The following is a 26,988-nucleotide window of genomic DNA, read 5'->3' as shown; positions in this document are numbered from 1 at the left end:
AGTCAGTGAAACGACGGAGCGCGGGAGGGGGCTGACGTCCCTTGTGCGTGACCGACACCTTGTGGACCACAGAAGTAGAAGTGAAGCTTGGCATGGGCCGATTCTCCTTCACCGTGTTGCCCTCTTAACCATTCACGACAGTTGTGCTTTTCTGCTCCTCAGTCAAGAAAAAGACTCTCACCCTCATTTGAAGAAGAGGCGACGGGGCCTCTATGGCATTGAGTGAGTTCACTATGGTCATAGTTAAGAGCACAGAAATCACATCTGCCTCCAAAGGCAGCCAGTGCACTTGGAGGGATTATAGACACAGGGAAATCGCCAGAGAATTACACACGCACACGCACACGCGCACACACACACGTTTCTGAGAGAAATTGACCCGACATTAGTCTCTGTTCTGTTACTGATCTTATCAAGCCGAACGCAGCTCTGCTCCGGCTGGAGAGCGCTGCAGTGCTCGGAGCTGAGAATTACTCCTTGTGCTACAGTGCAAGCTTGAAGAGCATCATTTAACGGCAGGCGTCTCGCCCCGGGTCTGGTGAAGGAAAAGTCAAGGGCACATAAGGTTTTTAATTCCTATTCTAAGTGCTGCCACACTTCCTTTAGAGGGCTGCAGGCCTGCTCTCCTGGCTGTGTGTGCTGAACGATCACCAGCCCTCCCACACCTGCTCCTTGCCAGGTGGTCCCAGGTTTGCGCCGGACAGGCTAGGCACTGCCCAGACCCCACCTCCTCTCCCACATTGAATCAGACGCTACATTTTCTGTTTTGCCCAAGTTAGCTGTGCATCTCTCTGGCACCCACTCCGCGGGCTCTCCTACCACGATCCAGGCCCTAATTTACCACTGTCCAGCCTGTTACGGGTCACCCTTTAACCCAGAGGGCTCCGCACGCCGCAGCCCGCAGCCCCAATCTAGGCCGCCACCTGTCTTTGCGCAGCGCGAGAGCTAAGAAAGTTTTTTATATTTTTAAATGGCTGGAAAACTATCAAAAGAAGAATCATCTTTCGTAACCATGAAAATGATATGAAATTCAAATTTCAGTGTCCATAAATAAAGTTTATGGGAACACAGCCACACTCATTCATTACCAATCGTCTGTGGCTCTTTTCGCTCGACGGCAGCGTTGAGTAGTTACGACAGCGTTCGGGTGGCCCGTCAGGCTGGAAATATTTACTATCTGGCCCTTGACAGAAAAGGCTTGCCGGCCTCCGCCCGACCCTGCTGACCACCACCCCCTTCTCTCTTACGCTCACCCTTATCTGCTCTCGGGCCGTCCCCGCTTTCAGATCCTCTAGGACTCACCCATCACCCCAGCTTTTGAAGTTCTTTCAAGATCTGCCCCAAGTTCATTGTCTCCATTTATTTTCCAGGGAGATTCTCTTACACTTCCTCAGGTGTACGTTGTACCACCCCACTAAGACCATCACTGCTACGGTTCTTTCCACTGGGCATAACTTTCCTTTCCATCTCCTTACTCGGAAATCTCTCCTCCAAGCCTCACTGAGAAAGCAGCCTGCCCCACGGAGGTTAGATCTCCCACTGGAGTTCACCTCCGGGAACGCTCTCCCCTGGCACGGCTTTCCTGATGGGGGGTCCTTTCTGTTTCAGCCAAGGCCAGGGGGGCCCTAACTAGGGTCAAGGTCCCAAGGGTGTGAGCGCCATGGAGTTGGCGAGTGGATCAGGGACTCCCAGCTCCTGAGGATCTTGATTTCCCCAGGGCGTCTTTCCTGTGAATTTATAGGAGGTCTGTTCTCCCAAAACTATGTGACATCGTTTTGAAAGCGGGAAACAGAATTTTACGTTTGGAAGTTCACGATTAGCCTTAAGGGTGGGGCTGTCGTCAATAGCGAATGTATCGTTTAAGCTAAATCTCTTATCCATGAACCCACCCATGCCATATCTGAGGACCCGTCATCGCTCTCTCTCCGTTTATCCATCCATCAGTCTTCCGCCATCTGTCATCAGTTCATAGCAGTCCAGTGTTCTCTGTTCCCTTCACTACCGTCACCTGATTGGTGAAGGCCCATTTTTGGGAGGTTCCTCGCAGGTTGTCCCCGATGACTGTTTTCCCACTGCCCTGCTGAGTTTGTTCTCATTTCTTGCCCCCCCTTCCTGCTTTAGGTTCCAGCTGAATCATACGCTTCATTTTTCTGGGAAGACATCCCTGTCTTCGTTTGCTGGGGCTTATGTAACACAGTGTTAGTAACTGGATAGCTTAGAGCAACATTTCCTATCTCACAGGCCAGAAAGCCAAGGCCAGTGGGGTAGCAGGGCCATGCTCCCTCTGAAGGCACCAGGGAGGGATCTGTTCCTGCCTCTTTCCTGGCCATAAGTACTTTGTTGACGCTCTTGGACATTTCTTGTAGACACATCACCCCCGTCTCTGCCTTCATGTCCACAAGGTGGTGTGTGTGTGTACGTGTGTGTCTATCCAAATTTTCCATTTTTGTCGGGACACAGTCATAATGGCTGAGGGCCTGCCCTCATGGTCTTACCTTAACTTGATTATCTGCAAAGACCCTGTTTCCAGATAAATTCATACACCGAAGTGCTATGGTTGTTTTTGGAAGGGGGCCACATATAAACCACCAACAATCCCCCCCACAAGCTGCTCCCACTATTTGGAATGCCCGCCCCCCCCACCCCCGTGCCTGGAGACCATGTGTACCACCTCCGCTTTCCCCTCACACTCCTCCACTGAACCCACCCCCCCACCCCAGCTCCGGGTGGGTACCTCTTTCTTGACACTCACCAGAATATATCCTATACCCAAGCATTCGTTTTAGGAGTCTAGCTGACTGTAAACTCTGATCCTATTAGCCCTCCTTTTTTTTTCCCCCCTCCCCCCCCCTTTTTTTTTGGCTCCTGGAAGATTGATACTCAGGTATCAATACTCAGGAAATACTCAGGGTACTCAGGAAAAAAATTATTGCCAGGTAAGCTTAGGCAGGTGTATCCCTCACATTCTTGGCACTGGGTTTTAAGCTTCTCGTCTAGGGCAGTAATGATGTCTTACCCATCCTGGTAGTCCCTCTTCCTTCTTCCAGTTCTGAACATAGCTGCCTGCAAGCATAGGCAACCTCTAGCGTGGGCCAGCCATTTGGAGATTTGGAACACAGTGGGAGCAGGGATCTGAGTGTGTATTTGCTGGTATCTGTCACAGTGCCGGTCCCTGCAAAATGCTGATGCTTTGTCACCTGTACAACATATATCTGCCACTGTTAGTTTGGGTCTTTAGGGAGATCGCTACACCTCTACTGCCCCAAATGAGTCTTTTTAGTATGTCTGTGTGTATATGCATGCTTTGATTAAAGAAATTATAGAGGGACCCCCCCAAAAAGTTAGGAGCTATTGCTCTTTACAGATGTATGGTGGGACCCTTTTCCTCTGTCTTCTTTTCATCTTCTCCTCCCATCGTCTTCAGTATTTCTCATCATCACCACTAACCATAGGCATTCAGAGCCAGAAATGCAACTTGTAAGTTTATATTATTTAATTGTTAGGGCTATGAATTTAGAATGCACCAGCTCTCTGATCCTATTAGCCAAACCCTGCTCTAAAATAATCTTCTTAAAATTGATACCACCCAGGGATTTGGACTCTGTTGATTACATTTCCCACTAGACTCTGGCACTTGCCTTTTGCTCCTTGAATCCTAAACATTATGGTCATGACCCTGAGTTGTGTCGGTCCCCTTGGGGTACCAGACAGACTTGAGAACTTTGGTTCTACGAGGGCCACACAGACAGGTCATGGGTAGGAGGCACTGATGCTAAGATAACAATTTTGGTTTCTTTCCTTACCTCACAGAGATATTTTGAGGCTAACATAATCATTATTTAAAGTTTTTGGAAGAGGAAATGCATTTGCAAATGCCAAGATACTATTGTGGAACCTCAAAATAACGTGGCATATTGTTATACAGATTCACGCACATGCACGAGTCATGTCACATGTCACAGGCTCCTAAAAAACAAGTTTTCTATTCTCTAAAATTCTGGTCTGTCAGGTGGGAAAACAGGGAGAGCGGTTGCACATGTGTCCTGCATGGCTTTCGGCATTGAAGAGGGTTAAACACAGACTCTGACTCAGTAGGTTTAGAATAGAGCCTGAGATGTTTCATTTCTACCAAGCTCTCAGGTGATGCTGCTGTTGCTGGGCTTTGAGGAGTCTGGGATTAGAGGATGCAGAAGCCACTCTAGCTACAGGTGGAGGAAGAGAGGCGACCGGAAAGAAGGGGAGTAGAAAAGTAGGAAGATGAACAGAGTGGCCCAGTATTATCAATGTCATAGGGGATATGAGGGGGTCATGGTGTCACGTGTGTGAAATGATCGAGGTAAAGAGGAAGGGAGAAAATCTGGTTGTAGAGCAATCGTCAGTGCCCCTCAAGAGAGTTGTTTCTCCAGAGGGAATAGAATATAGATTATCAAAAGTTAAGCATGAATGATCTGTGAGATAGTGGGTGTTTACAGTTGGAGTCAAATTTTGCAAAATGTTGGTGCCCAAAGGAACTAAGGCTATGGAATGATAGCAAATGGTGTGGTAGAGTGGAGAGCATTGCTCCAGCATTTAGCTTGTAAGTCTGGAAGTCTGTGTCTGGGTTTGATACATGTGCACCATACCAAATGACAGAGGTGAGACCATATATAGATTTCTGCAGAAAGAGGACTAGAACAGTAGAGAGGAAAGATGCTAGAGATGGGATATAATTGAAGAGGGAAGTTGGAGATAGGATTGAGGGCATCAGTTAAATGGTTAGTTTTGGAAACAAGGAAAATGTGTATTTTCTCTTTTGTAGAAAGAAAGAAAAATAAATGGGCTCTGGTCAAGACAGTTGCTTTCATAATGAGTTCATGCTTTAGTGCACCTCCATTGCTCCAAACATAAAATAACGACAGAAAAACATAAACAGACCTAGCTAGCCTCTCCACCAACTCCACCCACCAACAAGATAAAGAACTTGGTGGACCAGAGATAGTACAGAAATAAAAGATGACAAGCAGAGCTACAGACATTCTCATGCTGGGCTTCAAGTCTGGATGCAAAAAGTAGTAGGGATGGGACTTTAGCTCTGGAGGCATCTGCAGAACTACATGTCCTCCCAGTTGTTTGGAGACTAGATTCACTGCTTGAAGTTGTGGGCTGGGGACAAACTTTTGCACTGATGAAAAGAGTCTGCAAAAATTAATCTTGTCTTTCCCTATCTGGGAGTACAGAAAATAGGACTCTCTGAGCCTAAAGAAGTCAGGGAGATAGGAAAAGGATACAGTCTTTTAGATGATGAACTAAATTAGGTCACCCAAATAGATGAAGATTTTCTGCTGTATCCCTAATACTACCGTATAGGGGTCCCAAGCCATTGCCATAAGATTAGTTCAAAATTGATGTCAGTAAGTGCCCAAGTGGAGGCAACGGTAATAACAACAATGACATTAAACAATGAATGGAAAAGGAAAAGGAAAAAAAAAGGAAAAAAAAATTTCCTACTCAGAATGAACTACAATTGAAAAGCATTAGATACATGGGGGAAAAAAATCTAATGATAAAGATATTTGTTATCGTGACTTTTATCCAACGCTATTCTGGCGACCTTAGCCAATGCAATAAGATAAGAAAAGAAATGTAAGAATTGGAAAGACAGGGGCTTCTGGGTGGCTCAGTGGGTTAAGCCTCTACTTTTGGCTCAGGTCATGATCCCAGGGCCCTGGGATCGAGCCCTGAGTTGGGCTCTCCACTTGGCGGGGAGCCTGCTCCCCCCCCCACCTCTCTGCCTACTTGTGATCTCTGTCAAAAAAAAAAAAAAAGAATTGGAAAGACAGATAGATGACTGCCCTAATCATGAATGATGTGATCACCCTACAGAGAGCCTTAAAGAATTATAGAACTAACTAGAGAGTTCAGCAAAATTCTGAACACATGATCAATAAACAAAAGTCAATATAGTCCCTAAACACCATTAGAAAATTTAACTGAAAACAAATCACATTTATAATACCAAAAATGGAATAGAACTTTAAACATGAGGCACTTAAGAAAAAAAGTATATACCTCATAAAGATATGCAAGATTTCATGTAAAAATACAAAACATTATTAATAATATAAAAGAAAAATAATAAATGGAGCATATATCTTCTTCATGAATAAGAAGAACTAATATAATAAAGTTGTTGATTATCCCCCAACTCTATAAATTAAATACAATCTTAAAAATCCCAGGAAGGTGTTTGAAGGCACCTGCTTGATAAGCTTATTCTATAATTAATGTGGAAGAATGAGAGACAAAGAGTTGCTAAAGTATTTTTCTTAAAAAAGAAGATCAGGATTGAGGAGATTCGTTGTAGTAGACAAAAGGACTTTATAAAGATGTAATAATTAAGACAGGAAAGACAAAGAGGCCGAAGTATAACAATATTTTTAAAAACTTAGAAAACATACATGTGTATGTATGTTGATATATAAATCTAGATAGACATATGGGTATGTGTGTATTTTTTATATGTCATTGCAAATCAGTATGAAAGAGAAGAATGATTCTGTACAGCCACATGAGAAAAAGTAAGGCTATAGTATTACCTCATACCAGTCACAAAATAAATTAGAAATCTGGGTGAACTTTAAAAGTAGAACTGTTTGTTTTAAAATTGTTTTACAGGGGTGCCTGGGTGGCTCAGTCATGGGCTGTCTGCCTTTGGCTCAGGTCATGATCCCAGGGTCCTAGGATCAAGCCCTGCACTGGGCTCCCTGCTCAGCAGGAAGCCTTCTTCTCCCTCTCCCACTCCCTCTGCTTGTATCCCCTCTCTCACTCTTTTTCTCTCTCTCTATCAAATAAATAATGTGTTTAAAAAAATAAAATAGAATAGTTTTACATATACAAAGAATTGTAAAGATAGTACGGAGAATTCCCTTATACCCCTCACCCAGCTTCCCCATTGTAATCATCCTATATTGCCGTGATACACTTGTTACAACTAAGAAACCAACATCAGTACATTCCTATCAACTAAGCTCACTACTTTATTCGGACTCATTGGTTTTCCCCCCAAATGTCCTTTTTCTCTTCCAGGACACCACATTACATTGTTATCATGTTTTCTTTGCCTCCTTTGACCTACAACAGTTTCTTAGACTTCCCTTGTCCTTGATTACCATCACAGCTTTGAGCAGCACTGGTCAGAGGCTATGCAGAATGTCTTCCGATTTAGGATTGTCCATTTGGGTCATGGAGAGACGGGTCTCATTCTCATCACATCACATCCAAAGTATGTGCTTATCACATGGCATCACTGACGATACTCACCTTGACCACCTGGCTGAGGTCGGGTTTGCTAGGATTCTCCATTGTAAAGACACATTTCCCCTCTGCCATTCTCTTTGTAAGTTTCCTAATAAGCAAAGCACATACTAACAGTGGGGAGTGAGGCTCTACCTCCTTCAGTGAGGGGTCTCTACGTCAATTATTTGCAATTCTTTCCTAGGGTCGATTGTTAAATGTAGTGCTTTTAAAAGAGAATATTGTTTGACTTTGAGGAGGGAAAATCTTCTTGAGATATAGATTATGAATATCCTAAACAGAAAGATTAATGCATGTGACCACATTAATTTAAAAACAAATCTATATGAGATGCCATATACTAAGTTAAAAGACAAACCATGGACTAGAAGAGCATAATTTCAACTCATGTATCCAGCAAAGAATTCTCATCTAGAATAAATGAACTCATACAAATCCAAAAGAACAACAAGAGCCTATTGCATATAGATGTATACATTACATATATTTCTATGCACATATATGTACATATGTACATACATACATATGTGTATATGTACATGCCTATATATGTATACATACATATGATATGGTGAGGAAAGGATATGAACAGACAATTCACAGAGCAGGAAGCTCCAACGGAGATGGGGCACAACCTCAGTAGATCAGGGAAATGTACCTTAAAAATGCAAGGAGATAACATCTGCCACACATCAAATAATATCAGATATGGGGATACAGGGCAAGAAGTTCACCCATTTAGTGATTCTAGAAATACAAGGTAGTACCATCACCTTGGGGAAACATTTAAGAACACATTGAAAGATTTATATGCACTAAATTATAAGGATATCCTCTAAAGCCATTCTTCTCAAACATTTTTTGCACACAGATTGCCTGAAGAGCTTGTTAAAATGCAGATGTTGATTCAGTGGGTTCTGAAATTTTCCATTTTCTTACCAAACTCCCAGCTGCTGCTGCTGCTTTTCTGCATGCCCACACTTTGAGTAACAAACCTCTAGGGTAAAAGTCAGCCAGTGATGGCCTATGGGCCAAGAGCCAAATGTGACTCCCATCTGTTTTTGTAAATAAAGTTTTATTGGAACACGGTCATTTGTTTATGTGTTGTCTACGGCTGCTTTCAGACTACAATGGCAGAAGTAGTAGTAGCAACAGAGATTTGATGATTTGTATAAAGCCTAAAATATTCATTATCTGTCCCTTCTTAGGAAATTTGCCAACTGCTGCCCTAGAGAAAGTCTTCCACAGCACATAAAGAGACTTATGTAATATTTATGGCAACTTTTTTTAATATTGACAAGATGGAAACAAATGGAACAGATAAATAATTTGCGGTATACTCACATGGTGGATTACATCAGTTAAAATTAATGAATAAGAGCTGTGGGGGTCAACAAGGATACATCTAGAAAACATCCTTTGTTTAGGCAAAACAATATTATAATTTGTTTCTCATTATATTCCATGTAGCAGAATTATTCAGAGATGCTTAGAAATAATAATCCTCTATTTGAGGGAAGTGTTCAACTCTGGTTTGGGATAAAAACAGGAACAGTATCATACGCAAACTCATTTGGATTCTCAGCTGTAGCTATGATGTATTATTTCTCCCAAAATTTGGGAAGAAGATATGAGAATATTGTAAGTTGTTAATACTGGGTGGTGGGCATATGGTTTTGCTATTCCCTAGACTTTTCAGGTATTTTCAGATATTTCAAACTTTCAAAAAGAATAAAAAGAATCAAGAATGGGAAAAATATGCTGAGTATAAAGACAGGGATTTTGAAGTTCAAGTCGTGGGTGAGGGGATGAAGATTTTTAGTACCTGAGGCTTCCTCTCCTCTCAGTGAAACAAGAGGAGATGTTCCGGTGTCACAGCCCGTCTTTTGTGTAATTAATTTTGAGAATGGTGAACATGTGACTAATTTTACTCCATGGCTTATGGAATATTTTGATTTTAAGAGGTCACTTTATCCGCATCCTAGAGTGGAAGAAATTTCCCTTTCTCTGGGACCAACATTTCACTCCTTTCAGCCAAGATTCCCCTTGTTGTTGGGACAATCTTTGCGATGCCAAGGGAGGAGCCCTGGGCATATCCTCTTACATCTGAATGTAAGCCTTGACATGCCCATCAGCAAAGAGTCGTATGAGCCTTCCAGATTCCTTCAGGGACCAGCCTCTGGCCGTTGTCTGAGGATCTCAGGGTTCTGTGCCCCTTTGTGTCACCCAGGTGTGGAGGCCCTCCCACTGTGACTTCCAGCCAAATCACATTCGGGGTGCATTCTGCCTCGGCCCCCTCCCTCAGCTGAAACCAGGCTTGGCACATGGACCAGGGCAGTCCCATTATTTATTTTATAAGTTGCATTAAGTCAACTTTATAAGAAGAGGTACTGCATACTGAGGTTGCGGAACCAGTTCCCCACTCCTAGCCAGGAAGCCTACAGGAGGGACATTTCAGTCCCAAGAACATTTTTGTATCCTTTGTGGGGATAATTGGGTCAAGTCATGGCCCCTGGAATACAACGACTGTGTGAAGAGCCCTGCTAGGTAGCACTGCACAGCCTTTGGTCAGGTGCCTTATACACGTAAGCACCATGGACCACACAGCCGACTGATGATAGTGTCGCTTCGTCCCCCAACAGCAGTGTCGTAAATGGTCTTCAGCACGTCCCCTCATTGGGACTTTTGTTTCAAAGAGCGATGCCCTCTTACCCATGCAATTCAGTTCCTGAATGATTTCTGCTCTCCGAGATAAGTTTGTCGCTTGGATGTAGGTCTTAGGCCCCTTCTTTATCCCTGTTCACCATGACCAGAGGGAGCATGGGTTTGGTCATGACAGGGGCAGTCAGCAAGGCTTGCTGAGATGGCATTCCCTGGTCTCTCATGCACAGCCCATAACCTCATGCTGGCTTCATGTTTATTGCCAAGTTTGAAGGTCCAGTGCTAAGGAAAACCATGCAGGTGCTGGAAGTAAGTGGAGGGGTCAGATAGAGGCTAGTAGGGAGCGGTGGAGTGTATGGCAAAGTGGAGAACACATGCCCTGGCTAAGCTGAGTGGCCTCCACGTTGGTCTAGCTGATCTGTACTGTGCAGAAATAGCTGGCCCAGCATTGCCAGAACTTTTGGATTTTCAAGGGAAGCTACAAATACAGAAATTTTAAATGTGAAATCTCCCAAGCTTTTAAATGTTGGCAACTAAGTAAAAAATTTTAAAAAGAAATTGTGCTGAAAAAAGACACCTCCTAGAGCCACATATGGCCTCTAGGTTAGGTTTGCAACCTCAGAATAAAAGAAGAGCTATGAGAATTTTAAGCAACTTGTAAGAGAATTTATAAGCAAGCTAGGTCATGGCCAGCAAGGCTAGGCATTTTAATGTCACCCAGCTGGGTCATTGCCACTAGCCTTCTACTGAATCTAATGGCAGGAGAAGAAGGGACTTAGATAGGTAACAATGCAGGAGACAAAGGCACAGAACAAAGTCGTCATAGTCCTATCCCAGGGACTGCTAGGCCTCCTTGGTGACCTTCTTTCCATGACCTTGGAGAGGCCACCACACAAGAAGAAAATGAAGCTAGAGATAGGTGTCTGTGAGGAAGCTTCTCTTTCCCATAATATACTCTTTCCTGAGTATAGTATATTTTACAGAGTGACTAGAGGGGAGGGTGCTGGGGAGAGAGTTCTTCCTGGTGCCATGCTGGGTGTCCCAAGGGGCGTGCTCAGATAATCCACACTCTTCCTATGGGAGTGACTGTGTTCTGGATAATTGTTCTTCTCTCCAAACTCATTCACATCTCTCTTTCACTGGGTTTACTTTTCATCCTTCCTAAGCTGAACTCCCAAAAGTACCACCAAAATGAAGGAGTCAGTGTGCAGATAGAGTTTGGGTTGCCTTACTTGGAAGGCCCCAGTGCAGGCAACAGGTTACTATAAGAGTGGGGGTGTGCGGCAGGGCCGAGAATGAAGCAGGAAAGGTGAGACCGGGCACCTGCTGGTGGTGGACGGGGGCATGGGGATGTGCCTCTCTCTGGCTAGGGAGGCTGTTAGTGAGAATAGAACACTCCAGCCCTCCACCCAGGCCTTGCAGAGGGAGCCACATATAAAGCCTGATCCCCACCACTTCTGCCTTGACTTCTGTGTCAGCCTCTTTCCGCTAGATATAGATTGATTTTGAAAATATGATTGATGGATTGGATATGGATTGATATGAAAATATGGATTTTCAACAAATGGAAGCCATATTGCAAAGAAGTTCATGATAAGGACTTTGGGGTCAGAGTTTGGTTCAATACCAGACTCTGCCACAAAGTGAACTTGGTTGGTTGGTTGGTTGGTTTTTAAAAATACATTATTACGTCTTCATTTTGCTGTATTTAAAATGGAGTTAATAATAGTAGCCCTTTAAAGATATCGGGGGATGCTTGATTAGCTGTTGGCCATGCCTGGCACCACGGTTACCTTACATAGGTCTTTGGGCTCTGGGGGCTCAGCGATGCATCTGATGGTAGGATTGTTACAGCGGGACATTGGTTGGGGGCTGCCTTCTTCAGTCCCTGCCTTGCTGCAGCGTAGTTCAGAACATCCCACCTCTTTTCACCCCTTGGGAAAAATTGGGGAGGCTGTGGATAGAATGCCCCCTGGCTGGGCTGGGGTGCAGACTGGGCTCCTCACCGTCACGTCTGTCCCATTGCCCCCTCCTACGCTCACTTCCTGGACAAGGATCTGAATTTCCCCATGTCTCCGGGTCCCTGCGAAGGCCCCCCTGACCTCAGCGCCAGGACTCCTGTGCATTTCAACCCACTCTTGAGTCTAAAGTGCCCTTCTCACAGCCGACACCATATAAGTGCTAAGCACCAGTGTGATGTAGCAACTCGAAGATGACAAACGAATACATTTGAAGAGGCAATTTTGGAAAATAATCCAGTAGAGCACTGTTCGGTATCGGACCTTTTATCAGGGCCATGACCCAAACCACTCTATGGAGTTAGGTAATAAAATGATCATGTCAGATAGCAAAAGGAAGAAGCAGAGACAGAAAGGGAGGCCTTGAGAACCCCAAGCCGCATGAGGAGTGCAGAGCAGAAGAGGCTGGGGAGCTCTTGCTGGTGGATGCTGGAAAGCTGGGGGTGCTGTGTTCCTCAGGCCAGCGTGTGGCAGTAGGGATGGGTGAGACTCCAGAGACAGGTGGATGGTTGGGGTCTGCAAGCTGTCAGGAAAATGGACAGTTTTGAAGGTCTCTCCCCATTTTGTGTTGCACGGCCTTCGGAGCTGGCCCTCCTCTGCTGCAGTGACTCTTGGAGGCCTTGCTTTTGAAGAGTTAACCTCCTTTTGGCCCAGCGGGATCGGTTCCAGTACTTCCCTCTGGTACTGTGGGTGCTCAGGGCCCCTTCCCCCACTGCCTGCCTTCCCAGCTCCCCTCCCCTCCCAAAGCGATCTCCGAGTCTCTGGCTCGCTGCTCCGGAAACGATACCTAGACGGTCCCCGAAGACCACGGTCTATTCCGAGTCACGGAGGACCTACAGCAAGCTCTGTGCTGCCTGGCTTTGGGGAGAGCTGTCACCAGATGGAGGAAAAGGCTCAACATGGAGGTCCGGGGTCACAGTGGGGTGGGCCAGGCCTTCTCTGGAGGTGGGTTGGTCCCTCCTCAGCCTTCCCTCCATCCACCTGGGCCTTTCCTGGTCAGTGTCCATGGTGGTCCTGGTCTCTGCTGCCCTCCCCCAAGTGGACGCCTGTTCCTTCCTGCTCCAGGGTTGTTCTGAGCATGAGGGGGAGGAATGGAGGACCTTGGAGCAGTGCCTCCTATGCTATCAGGATTCAGCACTTAGAATCTTGGAAAGTCTCCACCTGGGAAAGAGTTCCAGAGAAAACAAACTTCAGATCCCGGCTAATATGGGAAAAGGCTCATGTTCACGGAGGCAGCTTCAGGGACCTTGGCAGAGGCTTAGGCGGGCTTGGCCCCTGCCTTTAATGGATCCGACATGGACCCTTCCATGGCCGATGATACTGTGAGGCCTCCAAAGGAGATTTCACCATCAGGCTAGAACGCGCTGCCTTTCAGAGGAGCTGTAGTCCCTGGGTCTAGTGATCCAACAACGTCTGTTGTTCCAACTGTTTATGCCCTAATTAAGGCAAGAAAGATTTTAAGGCACCAAACTCGTCAACCCCTGCCCCGTCTCCTCCTCATTGGCCCTTATCAAACTGTTTTCCTCTTGGAGATGAGCTGAATTTTTTTATGGGAGAGAGAAGGGGCCAGAAAGAGGGTCTTGGGACCGGCAGGGTCATCACCCAAGTGATAAGAATCATCCTTCTGGTCCTGAGAATGGCGTCTAGAATAGCAGGGTTGGGCACACGTTCAGGGTGCTCCGGCCCAAGAAGGGGGTTGGGGGGCAAGCATGTCAGGGAAAGGGTTGGACAGAGTTCACAGTGATGGCAGATCTTCCCTGACTCCCCGGTTACAGTTCTTGAAGGCTACTGTGTGATGCTCAGAGGACAGTGTTATCTAGATTTTATGCATAAAATAAAGCAAGTGCCCCTACAGGTAGAGTAGTGTGGGCTACAGGAGCAGGGACACCTGGGCTTCCGTTTCGGGCACTGCGCCCACGAGAACTACTTCCCCGTGTTTTTGCACCTGGGGCTCAATACTGACCATTAATTTCCCCCCCATGTCTGCCTCTTCTGCCAGGGGTCTTTTCAAACATAGACAATCATGGGATATTAAACTTGAAGGACAATAGAGATCATCTAGTCTCATCAACTCACTATATATATGAGGAACCTGAGGTCCAGAGTGGGGAAGTGTCTTACCCAAGGTCACATGGTGAGTTACCTCCTTTGACGTCTTTGTATGCAGGACAGCCCATCCCCCAACCAGTTTTGATTCTTAAGGTTTTTAAGACCTCATGGAGCCTCCGTATGCCCCAAGCACTGGGGGATGACTAGGCGCACCCCTGTGATTGCTTCTAAAGCCCCTTAGGTCAGGGAAGCTATGTCATAGGGCCAAGGTGAGGGGTGTGGGAGAAGCAAGAGAGGTATCGTGGCCCAGATGGGAACAGTGGCGTCACGCACCTCCTGGGCAGGCTGCCCAGACCAGTGGCCTGCCCTTTCTTCACCTCAGACCCAAGGCAGCCCTCGTCCCGGGTTAGCACTGCTTCTCATCCTGAAGCCGAAACCTCTCTCTAAATGTGATGTCAGAGACAAGGAAGCTTCCCTGTCCTCACAGACCTCACCCCGCTCCCTGCAGATGGAGGCCTCCCGTTGCCCCGTGACTCAGCTGTGTCTTGATCTGGGAAGGAGGAGGGGAGAGTCTCAGTGCAACCAACTAGGTCCCTTCCCATCATGTCCCCAACATCCAGCTGCCCATGTGCCCTTGAAATGCCTGCACGTAGCTCTCCTGAAGGGATAGGCTTGCTCCCGTCTTGTCTGCACGTGGGCACACGCAAACACACACACACACACACACACACACACACACACACACTGCACAGACATTATTTTATAGACATTATTAAAATCCAGGGGTGAGACACCTCCGTCTGGAGATTTGCATCTCTGGACACGCTGGCCATCCCTGTTCAGTCCATGGTAGTATGGCTGGACGGAAGCCGGGCTGCCACGCACGTGGCTACCAATTTATTGCTCCCAACCATTTCCGTCCCTTGTTAGACTTGGCATTAGGATACAGCCAGAAGGGCAGCTGTGATTTCCTAAACTGTCCACTGAGCTGGTGAACGGAACCAAAAGCCAACAAGAGAGAGCTGGCAGGCTTGGAAGAATAGCGCTCCGGCCCCCCGGGTGTGGTCAGGGTAGCCTGTAGGATTCTGGCTCCCGGGATTGGAAGTGGTCCTCTCCACTCTCCCTGAACAACGCAGGTTCCAAGAATGCACCCCTCCGACCCTCTGCCCCGCCAGTGACCGCACGCGTCATGCCCCTTCCCCATCTGCCTATCCGCTCGTCAGGGGCTCCCCCCAGCTAGATGAGGCCATTCCCGCTCTCCCGTGACAAGCCGCGGCCAAGCCCCCGAATAGTTTACTCACTTCCTTTCCCCGGTTCAGTGGAGGCTGCAGCAAAATGGTGTTTCCAGTGTCTCTGCCCATGCTTGATTTTAACTGAATCCCTCCTCCCGGCCTTCCCTTCAGCCGACAATTCATTTGGCCGTTTCCAATATAGATCTGTACCCGAATCTCCCGCCCTCCTCCCCGCCCCCCTCCCTTCAGGCTCCCTCTCTGTCTCCCCCGTCCTAGTTTTGATCTTCTTTGGGGGAGGGGATTTTGGTTTTTGCTTTATTTTGCTTTTTTCTGTTTTTCTGTTTTTTTGTTTTTGTTTTTTATAGGTTTCAGAGAAATTATGTTGAATCCAATAAGCCTTCCCGGACATTCCAAGCCTCTTAACCATGGCCTCTATGTTGAGGATGTCAGTGTTTATTTCAGCAAAGGACGTCATGGCTTTTAAAAACTCCTTTTAAGCCTCCCTGTTTTGATGTCACCTGGGTGGGCCAGGCCCTCTGAGAGGTGGGAAGCTCTAGGCGCTGTTCTCTTTGGATCCGGGGAACTAAGTAGAAACTGCATGAGCCACCGGTGCCCCTGCGTCCCTTTCACGCCACCGAGACGGGGGTCGTCCCCCGTCGGCCACTGGCAGGGCTGCCCTGTCCCTCAGTCATCACTGTGCTCCTTTCTCCCCTGGCCTCCGAGGCAGCTCCTGCCGCCATCCTTAGAGCCAATAAAGAGAGTTAAAAACCTGTGCACCAAGAACCATCTTTTTAAAAAAAAACAGAACAAAAACCACACTAGCCATTCTCTTGCTTTACCAAAACCACCCAGCCACCACGAGAAAGTCTGACGAAGTCCAGCCATGCTCCGGCCTCACTCGCCCAAGCAGGAAGCGTGGGGTCCCCCCGGCTCTCCCTGGGATCCCAGGCCGTCCTCTTAGTGACCTCGTCGCCCTGCAGCCTCCCGTGGGGAAGAGCGGCTAAGCGGAGGCAGAGACCACGCGGTGAGAGAGGGGGAGCCAGGCCCGAGCGCTGGCACCAGATTAGGTCTCAGAGAAAAGAATGAAAACCAATCATTTTCTATATATATACACACACACACACACACACACATATATATATATATATATATATATATATATACAAAAAAAAATTTTTTTGGTGGAAAAAAACATACTTTTGGGGGACACATTTCCCCCCTCCCTTCCTCTTCTCTCTGGAATGGCTCACAGTGAGTGTGCTATTAGAAAACTCCTTGGTCCCTAGATCTGCAGTCCCAACAAGCTTGGCCTTGGCCGTGAACGGGCCATCCTCCTAGGACCACAAGGGACCGAGGGAGTCAGGGGCCAAGGCCCTTCCGGCTAGTCCCTGATCCCAGGATTGGCTCTCTACCCCCCCACTTTCACTTACTCTTGACTCTGAGAACTTTCGGAACCCAGTGGAATCGCCATTTCAAGGCCAAGATGAACTGAAGGGGAAGAGAAGGAAAAACGGGCCTCCTCCAGCCCCTCTCATGGCCCCAGTGGAAGTGTTATCCTGTTCTCTGGTCAATATATGTGTTCATTTTGCTTGCTTTGACTCATGCCTTACTCCATGGCCACCCTCTCCCAAAGAGGGGTTTGCTTCTCCCATTTCCAGCTCGATCACTGAGGAGAGGGACGGGGACGCCTCTTCCCTGCTCGGGTAGGAAGGGCACATCTGTAGGGCCCGAGCCATGCCCCGGTTTGCTGCCATGTTGGCCGAGGGGCTGCTGGGCCTGGCCCAACTGCTCCCACCTGGGGTGCCTCCGTGGTGAGAAGTCAGCACAGGCCGTCCCTTGATGGTGGAGAGCATGAAGCAGCGGGGGTCTCCCATGGGAGCTCTTAGGACACGACGGTGGTGGTTTTTAACCCACTTAAGTTTTGGGGTGGTGACGCACAGCGAAAGACAGTAGATTCTCTCTGGCTTTGGCACATTTCCATGGGAACCAAGCTCCCCACTGAAGCTCCTCCTTCCTGGGTCCTGGGGATGGTGGTTCTTTGTGCCCAGGTTCTTGGCCCGTATCGGGGGTGGCCTCCCAGACACCGTAGTGTCCAGAGCAGCGTGTGGGGATTCAGGTTTCTCCAGGGCCTCGAGGTGTGTGTGTATCTAGCCCCTGCCAGCTTCCCGCCGTCCTGCCCCCCCCACTGCTTCGTGTCAGGCTGGTCCCCATCGTGTCCTGCTGACCCTTTGGGTCAGGGCCTCCCCCGGAGTGTGGCTTTAAAGGAGTAAGCTTGAGGGTGATGTTTTTTTAATTATTGTAAATCATTACCTCATTTCCAGCCTGCCAGCCTCCATCCATCCCAACATCTTTGAATCTGCCATTTTCTCACCTTGTGCTATGACAATGGGGCGTTGTATTTCCACAGAGACTTATAGGAGTGTTCAGTGTATAGTTTCTTAATAAACACTTTATTTTCTAATGAAATGACTGCATCAGACCTCTTATTTGGCAACTTTGTAAAGAATATCAAAGATACAGCAATTCCCACATTTCTGCCCCCCCACCCCCACTTCTCATTTTACCGATACTCTTCTCAAAGAAATTTCTTAGCTCAGTCCCTGTTTCCCGAAGTGTTGTCAATCTGTTGCATGGGTTGCTCCCACTGAGACTTCTCCCAGTAGGTCAAGTCCACCTAGTGAAGCGTTTCCTTATTTTATCGAGGAAGAATCAGAGGCACAGAGAGGTTGAAGGATTCACCCAGGGTCACACAGCACAAGAGGTGGATGCAAGATTCCAGCCTGACTCCTCCAGGCGCTGCTCAGGCCACTGAGACCCTCGACTCCTTGGTGGCTGGGGGACGGTTCTGTTGTCTGAGCGGCTGAGGCTTACCACGGTGCTTTCTTCCGAGCCGATCTGTAAGAGGTTTGCGAGTAGACCCAAGAGATCCTTGCGCCAGCAGGTCACTTGGGTTCTCCCCCGGATGGAGCAGTTTTATAACTTCCCTGGATCTGGAGGACGTGACCTTGCCCAGAGGAGGACGGGGCGCTGGGCTCGTAGGCCAGTCTGCTGATCCCTCAGGGACGCCCCATGCACCCAGCCGCACACTCACAATCTCAGGCAGGCCAGACTGTCCACCAGGTCTCACGGGGGCTACCCGGAGCGGGAGACAGAGGTGGGGTCCTCCTGAGAGCAGCCCGTGTAAGTGAGCCGGGCTCGGCTGTCTGCCCTGGGCCCCTGGCCCTGACCCAGCGGGAGCGGCGGCCGTGCCTATAACTTACAAGATCTTCCTTTGGAGACGAGGGGACTCTGTGCGCAGGGTGTCCAGAGCGGGAGTGGAGGACAGGGGCCAAGGACGATTGGCAGGATTGGAACTTTCGTTGGGCCTCAGCAGGCTTTGTGGGAGCTTGTTGGCTCAGCAGGTGACGGCAGGGTAGGGAAGTCCAACAGGAGCGGCTGCCTCAGGGGCTGCTTTTTCTCCTGACCCTCATTGACCTAACCTATTTAAATCGCGTTCGAGACACCCCCCCCATCCTGTCCCCAACCTCACTCCAAATGGAAGTTCCTCTTCTCTAGAATGGCCTGGGTAGGGCCTTGCCCCAGTTCTGCACTCTCCTGTTCTGTGTGGCTCCAGGGCTGGACTTGGAGTGCCCCAAGGGATGGGAGGATCTTTGGGGCCATGGGAAGAGCTTTCATTTTTAGTAAGAGATTTGAGCATTGCTTTGTTCAAATGCATGGAGCCTCCAATGCAGGGGAGAAGAGGGGATGGACGGAAATGGCCCCTGAAGAGAGGGGAGGGACGGCACCCAGCTCGGGGGAGGGGCACGTACCAGCCTTGGGAAGGGAACGCTGTTTCAATGCAGGAGGAGGCAAGAGGCAAGCTGGGGGTTTAGAGGTTTGGGGGCAAGAAAGGGAAGGAGGGTTTTCTGGTGGCTTCTGTTTTGCCTGTGAAGTGCCAGGCCAGGCCTCATGCTGTGAGTGACGTCTGAGGAGAGCTGAGGAAGCCTGCTGTGCCCAGTGGAGGAGAGGGGGCCTGGTGGCCGAGACGGGGCCTGGTGGCCGGTGGTGCACAGAGCGTTGTCAGGCAGAGCGAGAACCAGCCGAGAAGGGAGAGCGGGGTTCAGTGTCCAGGACCCCGTTTTCCCTGCTGGGCTCTGAAATCCCAGGCACTTACCCCAACATTAGAGCCTCTGGGGTCATTAGAGCAGGCATGGGGCCGACCCCGAGTGTAGAACTCGGCCCAGAAGGGCGCTGGCTTGGCCTGGCTTCATGCAGGGAGGCTCAGGGAGCAGCAAGACCTTCTGGGTTTGGCATCTCACCCATGGGATTTCACAGGCCTTTCCTTGGGCTCCAGTGGGCGGTGTGGTCCTGCCGTCCAGATCCGCGGCTGACGCAGGCCGTGAGTGCAGCGTGCTTGCCAGGTGCTTCTCTGGGTCTAAATTCTCGAGGGGGCGACTCAGGAACACTGGTTTTGAATCCTATTCTCGGGAGCCTGGAGAGCGGGAAGACTGTTCTGTGCTTAGAGACGGTGGTGAAAACAGGAGTAGGGCCTCCCGGGGGCATGCTCTGGGGAGGACTGGAGTCCTTCGTGAGGGTTACGTGACCACATCCTGGAACTGGTTACTGAGCGCCGAAGAGTGGGGCCCACCGGCGGAACGCATTATTAGGTCACTGAGGCAGAGCGGCTTGGACCCCAGGCACGTCTGACCCAGGAGGAGGCTGAGACCCAGAGAGGTCAGGAAAGAATCCCGGTTGTCCCAGCTGGGGACACATGAGGTCTCCCCAACTGCCCTGAGGTCTTCCGCTTCTCGAAGCCTGCAGTCCTGGGACCAGCACAGCCCTGGTCTTCCCCCGGCCCTCCTGAGGTGAATTCGTCTTTTGGGGTTCTCGCCCCGTCCCATCTAGCCCGGATGGGGAGATACCTTCCTGAACCTCCCTCTGGAAGCACCCAAACAGGGTGGTTTTTAAAGACTCCCCAGAAAAGAATGTCTGCAGTGTTTGCATTCCTCGCCCAAGCTAGCGTTCCGTGACCCCGCACACCGGAGGGGGTGGTGGGTCTTCGGCCCAAGAATAATCACGGAGCTTGCAGGCGGCCAGACGGCCAAGCGGTCTCGGGGAGACCTTGGTCTCGGGGAGGCCTTGCCAGGGGACACGCCTGATCCTCGAGGGGTGGGCGAGGCTGCCCGGCTCCTGGCAAGTGGGAGCAGCTTCAGGCAGGAAGGTGGGGGGAGGAAGGCAGCCCCTTGCCTGACTCCCCCGCCCCCATTCGAAGTTTCTAGTCCCGTCGGAAAGCCCGCCTGGGGTGTTGAAGCTCAGCCACGCGCTTCTTACCCAAGAAAAGAGCAGAGGCCAAGCACGTTCCCTGTGGACGCCAAGAAGCAGGCTGCCGGGCTGCCCTGGCTCTTCCCTCCGGTGCAGGACTCCCTCCTGCAGCCGAGCTTCCAGAAGCCGCGTCCTCACCGCCACCTCCCAGCGGCAGGTGTGACCTCCGGGTGACGGAGTGACGGGCCCGGGATGCCTGGGTCAGCTGGGCCGGCTCCTGCAGGTCAGGCCCGGGCACGAACGGACACGGCAGCGAGGGGCAGCGAGGGGCAGGAGAAGGTTCGAGGCCGTGGAGGCAGGGGCAGGCGCGGGCAGATCGGGACAGGAGGCCTTTGTTGCTGTGTCGCTTTCTGAGCTACACCAGACAGGATTAGGCAGAGGGCCTTTGTTTTTCTGTGTTCAGGGACTCTGAGCTCTGGCTCGACTCCTGTGTTGCTGCCAGAGCAGTTCTAGAAAGGAGAGAGAAATGAGGTAACGTGGCGGGAGGTGCTGCTGGCCGCTCTGGGGCTCCCCTGGGAAGGGCCGGAACGGGGTGGGGGGAATCTCCTGAGTGTGACAGTGGGGGAGGTGACGGGGCCATGGGAAGCAGGGGAAGGACAGAGCCTGGTTTGCAGCCAGATTGTCTGGGAGGCCTGGCCCCCCTACCACGCACCCCACCCCGCTCTCCCATGCCCTCCCCTTCCCCATCTTCAGTGGGGCTGGTGTGGGCAAAGCTGCCGCAGGCACCAGTGGCCTGAGTGGCTCTCGCTCTGCACTTTGCCATTAGAAATCCTGTGTGCACCCCCACACTTCCCTCTCCCCAAAAAACCTCAGCCTGGAGTTGACGTATCCCTCTCAGAGCTCAGTAGGACTCCTTGTGCGGCCCTGCTTGAACCTGAAGGTACTTGAAGGAGATGTGCTGGTGAGAGATAAGGTCCCTTGCCCACTTTTTGGTGGTGTGGCGGGGGGTTGGGGGGAGTCCAAAAATGCCATCAGGATTCTGAAATCCATTTGGGCAGGACTTCGATCCCAGTTCCTCCTTTCGGTGGGTGACATTTCCATGACGTGTCTGACCCCAGGGTCCCCTTGGAGTTAATTCTCCCCTGCTGGCTCGGGGAGGTTGCTGCTTGGCGAGGAGATCTACGGCCTCTCTGCACTTCTGGCCCCATCCATCAGGACACGTCCCCTCCTGTCACGAGGCATCTGGGTGTGCGCCTCAGAGGGCTGGATCTTTCCCCACCGTGCTGGGCCTGCAGGGGCGGGGGAGGGTGCGGCTCGAATGTTCTGTGTTCTCCGGGGCAGGAGACAGTGAGAACGCGGGACAAGGAGGCAGCATTGGGGCTGGCCTTGGACAAGGCCCGCTGGCCGTCCTGGAGGAGGAAGCAGCAGGTGGGAGGACCTCAGAAGGGCACAGAGGATGCTGTGGGCTCCAGTTCTGTGTCAGAGGCCTCCGGCCCGGGGCACGGCCCAGTCCACGTGGGCCCGCTTTGGGAAGGCGTCTGGAACTATGTGGGGTAGAGGGAAGAAGCAGGATTACGCAGCTCTGAGAGAGGAGCCAGAGCTGTAGAGAGGTCCGGGCTGAGGGCTTTGGTGACACGCCTCAAGTCTCAGGAGCAGGAGACTCACAAGCTCCCTGCACAGCCCTGGGCTTCTCGGGGTCGCGGTTTTCCCCACACCCTTCTGCAAACAGGAGCTTCGCGAGGCCTCTCGGATGTAGAGGAATCGAACCGTGGCTTAGCGAGAGGGGACAGGGGCCTCGGGGCATAATAGGAGCAGAGCTTGGCTTTTCTGAGAGGCCAAGATGCTGAGCCGTTCTCCCCGGACCCCGGTCCAAGCAGCGTCAAGCGATGTGTGAGGGCTTGGAGGGAGGGTCACCCCCTGCCACTCGGGGACCGAGGAGCCAGGCTGCCCAAGGCAGGAGTCCCAGGATCACGCTCCCTGGTCTGTGGCTTCCTCAGAGTCTGGGGCGGGAGGACCGAGGTCAGCGCAGATAACTGCCCCCGCCAAGCCTGACTTTGGTAAGTGACACTGACGGCCTTGGTGGCTGGTAGTGACACCCCGTTTGCCTTCGTGGCCCTCTTTCCTCTCAGCTCCTGCTGCCCACGAGCTGTCCCCACAGCAGCAACACGAAAGCCCGCTTCTGCCTTTGGGGACCTCGCCGGAGCGATTGGCCCGATTCCCTTAAAAAGATGCAGGTGTCCTCCCTTTGTCCCCACGTTCATCCTGCTGTGAGCAGGGCAGGGACCTGTCCCCGGGAAAGCGATTTATTTCACTGCTGTTGGGGACCTGTCTGGGTGATAGTTCTGCTACAGAGAAATGCCGCCTCCTTTTACCCTGGAGCTCCCCCAGGTTTTTGGTCTCTTTCGGTCCTTGCAACGTTGCTTTGCAGCACAGCGTTCTTACTCTGCCAGGCTTGCAGCAGCCCTTGGCCAAAGGTCATGATGTGTGACTCCCAAACCGGGGTCTCAGGGAAAGCGCGGAGAGCGGGCGTGGGGCTGGGGAAGGGGTCGTGGGTGCTCTCAGAGGAAGGACATCTGTCTCCGATCCCTGATGTGGCTCAAAGCAGCTGCGTGGGCCTGGCGAGGTAGTTACCTCACACGGCCAGGTTCTTGAGGGTGTCGGGAACACAGGATGCGGAGAGCCCTTGAGTTTGAAGTTAGGAGGGTTGAGGTCCCCAACGACAGGAGACCTCTGGACCTACAAGAGTTCTGTCACTCGTAGTCTTTATCCTCACTGGCTGGCCGAGCAGTCCCCAAGTCCTCAAGTCTGTGTCCCATAGGACAAATGTAGGTGCTGCTCCCAGGCCCTCCTTCAAATAGTCTCAGGGAGAAGGAAAACTCCAGAAGGCAGGCTGAAGCCAGCCTCCCTATTCTGTGCACACCAAAGCGTCAGCCTTCTCCTGCTGTTCTGAGAGAAAGCTCACATGACAGAGAGCCTGAGGGGAAATCTCACAGCACGTTTTGTCACGAACCTCGGTCTCTGCGAGCTCCATCTGGTCAGGAGGACACAGCCGGGGTCCGTGACTCTATCTGGGGGCTGCGGCTCGGGAGCGAAGCCCTTCCCTTCAGAGGGAGCCAGACGCCACGCCGGCCAGTGAGGGCTCGATTCCGTTCTTTCCCACAGTCAGTGGGGAGCAGAGGAGGCATCACAAATATAGAATGCATTCTGAGAACGTCTTTCCTGGGAGAATTTAAATTCCGAGTCCCTGTTCAAATGACTCATGGAATCCTTCCGTCGTGATGCCTGTTGGTTTGGCAACTCTGCTACCATAACAGGCGATGGCCCCACGTTCCCCTGGTACCAAATGGCCAGTCTGGTCCATATGAAGACCGGAGTGACCCCACAGTGCATGTTCAGGATGGCGTTTTTGGCCGCCTTAGTGTTTCCAGTGGATCAACCGCTTGACCAGATATTGTCTCACACGAACGGATCCATTTTCTGGGCAAAGCTTCAGTTTCTGCAATGTGACTCTCTTAATTTGAGTCCTCAACGTGCAGAGAAACTTTTCTTCCCACTGCGGTTATTACATAAATGATGTTGTCAAGATTGACATTGACATTGGTTGCGACAGTGCTTCCCTCGAGTCTCAGGAGATGCTAAGAGCCCATCCAATAACTTTGGAGAATGTTGCACAGAATAGCCAGTCTCTTATAGATTCACAGTACGCATTAGGATACTAAAGGCTCTGAGAAGTCCTGCTTTAAGCAAACCTTTTTATCCCACCACTTTCCCAATCTAATTAAACACAGAATGCTCTTCACTTAATACCTATCCGTAGAATGACACACACACTCTTTAGGTAACACTGGGTTATCGGGTGGTCAGAACTTTTTTTTTTTTTTTTAAATAGAATGAAGCAGGATATTAACCAACTGCTGACCTATCACAATGAACGAGCACACCCCAACACCTTTGCCCAGCAGGCTCAGTCGCTACTTCTGCCCTCTGCCTGGCAAAGAGACAGACATGATTCTGAGAGCGGTGGGCAGGTACTCTGGTGAAGGCAGGAAACCTTCAGTGTAGTATCTCCGAAGAAAATGGTAAGTCATCTCATATAAGAGTGTTAAGACTTCAGCACTAAAGCTGGCCACCCTCGCAGGCTGGTGAAGGACACCTCAGCTAGGGTTAGGACACAGCCATGAAGACCGGGAGCCCAGCCTCGGCGCCTCTAGTAACAGAATGGCTTGGGGTAAGTTACTTTTCCTTGTTCCACGTTTGTTTCTCAGCTTGGCTAGCCCTCAGATACAAAGACTCTACCTGGACAGGTGCCCCAGATGCAACATCGCATTGAATCACTATTGTCTCCTGGTGGGGGACACCTTTTGGTTCTTGGGTCCATCTCTCTCTGCCGAGAGTGTCCTGGTGGTAATCACATGGGCAGAGCACCTTTGCCCCCTCCTGAGATGCTGGGGGGCTTGAAGTCAAGTGAAGGGAAGTAGGAAAGCAATGGGTGCCACTTCCTGTGAGGGTTCGTGGATTTCTCTGCTGAGGAAGGAAGCAGATGCTTGGGGGTTAACAGACCCTCTCTGTCACAGTTGGACAGGGCCAAGCGGGAGTTCTCGGCAAGATTTTCCGACTTTGATCTCAAGAAGGCAGCTCTGCCTAACAAATAGTCTGAAATGTCAAAGAATAAATGTTAAAGCTTGAGGGGTCGTTCTCTGGGGAGTTGCCTGGGCTGGCTCGGGAGGGAGAGAGGGACACAGCAGAATCCTTCACATAAAGATTCTGACTTGGTTTTGTGATATTTAAGAAAAAAGAAAACTCTGAATTATTTATAGCACAGAAGAGGGAAGCAGGCTATAGAGAAGTGTCCAGGCGTAAGATGGTAGTTCACGTTCCTTTATTTAAATGCCCCAGCCTTGAACTGGTGAAACTTTTCTCGTTGGTGACATGCTGTTGACCTCTCCTTGAATTATTTATTATTATTGTTACAACTATGATTATTATATTAATTAAGAAAACTCAAGTCCTTGGACATGGGAGTTGGGGGAGGCAATTTCTAGAAAGGGTTGGTGCAGAAAGCAGGAGTTATCTCTTCCTCTTGAAGGATCTCCAGTACATCCTTCCCCATTCCCGTCCACTCCCACTGGGTTGTGTACGGCTCCCGGATGGGTGCGAAACATGGTGGTTTTGGCCTGGCCACCAGTTGGCCACGTTGATATTATTTCAACAAGGTAGGCACTGTCTCCCCGTTATTCCACTTGAAAAATGGAGGCAACTCTCCTATGCCTCTCTGGGTACGCTGGGCCAGCGAATGATGCCCTGTGTTCAGAACACCTCGTGCCTGGGTAGGAGTGGAGGGGAGGGAAAATACTGTGTTACACGGCAGGGGTGGGGGGTGGAGGGGAGGGCCAGGGAAGAAAGGAAGAAAAGAAATTTATAAAAGGAAAATCAGAAGTGACGGAAGGATTGGTGTTAAATCTGGAAGGAATGAGGTCTTTCATCTGTTTCTTTTGGACAGTGATGTTGTTTAGACGTTTTTTTAAAAAAGTGCTGCTTGTTGCTAATCACATCCTGGTTCTATAGCCTGGGTAATTGAAATCTACTGATAATCTCAGAATTGCAGTTAAATTAAAAATGACAAGCTTCGGATGCTTTCCCTTCTCTCGCCACAAATAACACAAGTGTGCTCTCGGTCCCTGTACCTCTAATTGTTTTTGCACACCCCGGGCCCTCTCGGGGATGCAAATGAATGGAACCAATTTTGTGAGGTTGGGGAAGTGGAGATGAAGCTAGTCCAAGTGCAAATGGGGTCATCAGTATGCCTCCCAACAAGCAATATGGTGTTTACCATGTATTGCTTTTACTGAAAATATTAATACTTTTGCCATTTTTCTAGATTTTTTTTTTATCCACCTAGAAGAACCTACAGAACATTTTGCACCTAAAATGTCACAGTGACACTCCTGTTATAAAACTCTGAAAATGTGCTTATTTTTATACTCGGTGACTTACTCTACCTCTCAGAAAGGTCTTCCAAATATTTTTCCTCCACTGCCCACTTTTCAGTGATGTAGGAGTGTGACCCGCGTCGCTGCACTGGGGCAGTGGTTCTCAGGCTTTTTGGTCTCAGGATCCCTCACAAATTATGATCACCCCAAACAGCTTTTGTTTATGTGGGTTCTATCCATTTTTGTTATTGCAGGTGAAATCAGAACTGAGAAAGATTTAGGAACACAAGCGCATGTACACACACACACACACACACACACACTCTAGTTAGCCATCAGACAATGTCATCACATGGCAGGAAGCCGCTGGAAACATTCCACGCATACCTGTGAGAGAATGAGGGTGAAAATGTGCCAAAACCATCTTGGTAGACCTTAGTAGACCTTAGACCTTCCCAGGAAAATAGCTTTAACACATGGCTCTCCTGGTAGGGTCTTGGGGCCGCTGGGCATGTCTGGGCCACATTTTGAGCCATGCTGCTGTAGGGAAACTGAGGCACAAGC

At 50.0% G+C, this 26,988-nt stretch overlaps 1 protein-coding gene across 1 annotated transcript in view; it reads left to right on the top strand.

The window, feature by feature from the left end:
* The window catches only part of LOC122893040 (NT-3 growth factor receptor-like), a 271,355-nt gene extending 255,328 nt beyond the window's left edge, over window positions 1–16,027 (top strand). The window contains exons 14-15 of the mRNA XM_044229813.1: window positions 13,972–14,106; window positions 15,619–16,027. Of these exons, the coding sequence (XP_044085748.1) occupies window positions 13,972–14,106; window positions 15,619–15,737 (254 nt within the window). The 3' untranslated portion in view covers window positions 15,738–16,027. The remainder of the gene's footprint in view (window positions 1–13,971; window positions 14,107–15,618) is intronic.
* Window positions 16,028–26,988: the final 10,961 nt, after the last annotated feature.

This window comes from Neovison vison, chromosome 13 (genome assembly GCF_020171115.1).
Source record: "Neovison vison isolate M4711 chromosome 13, ASM_NN_V1, whole genome shotgun sequence".
Taxonomy (NCBI): domain Eukaryota; kingdom Metazoa; phylum Chordata; class Mammalia; order Carnivora; family Mustelidae; genus Neogale; species Neogale vison.
This window is presented reverse-complemented; position numbering and strand designations above follow the sequence as displayed.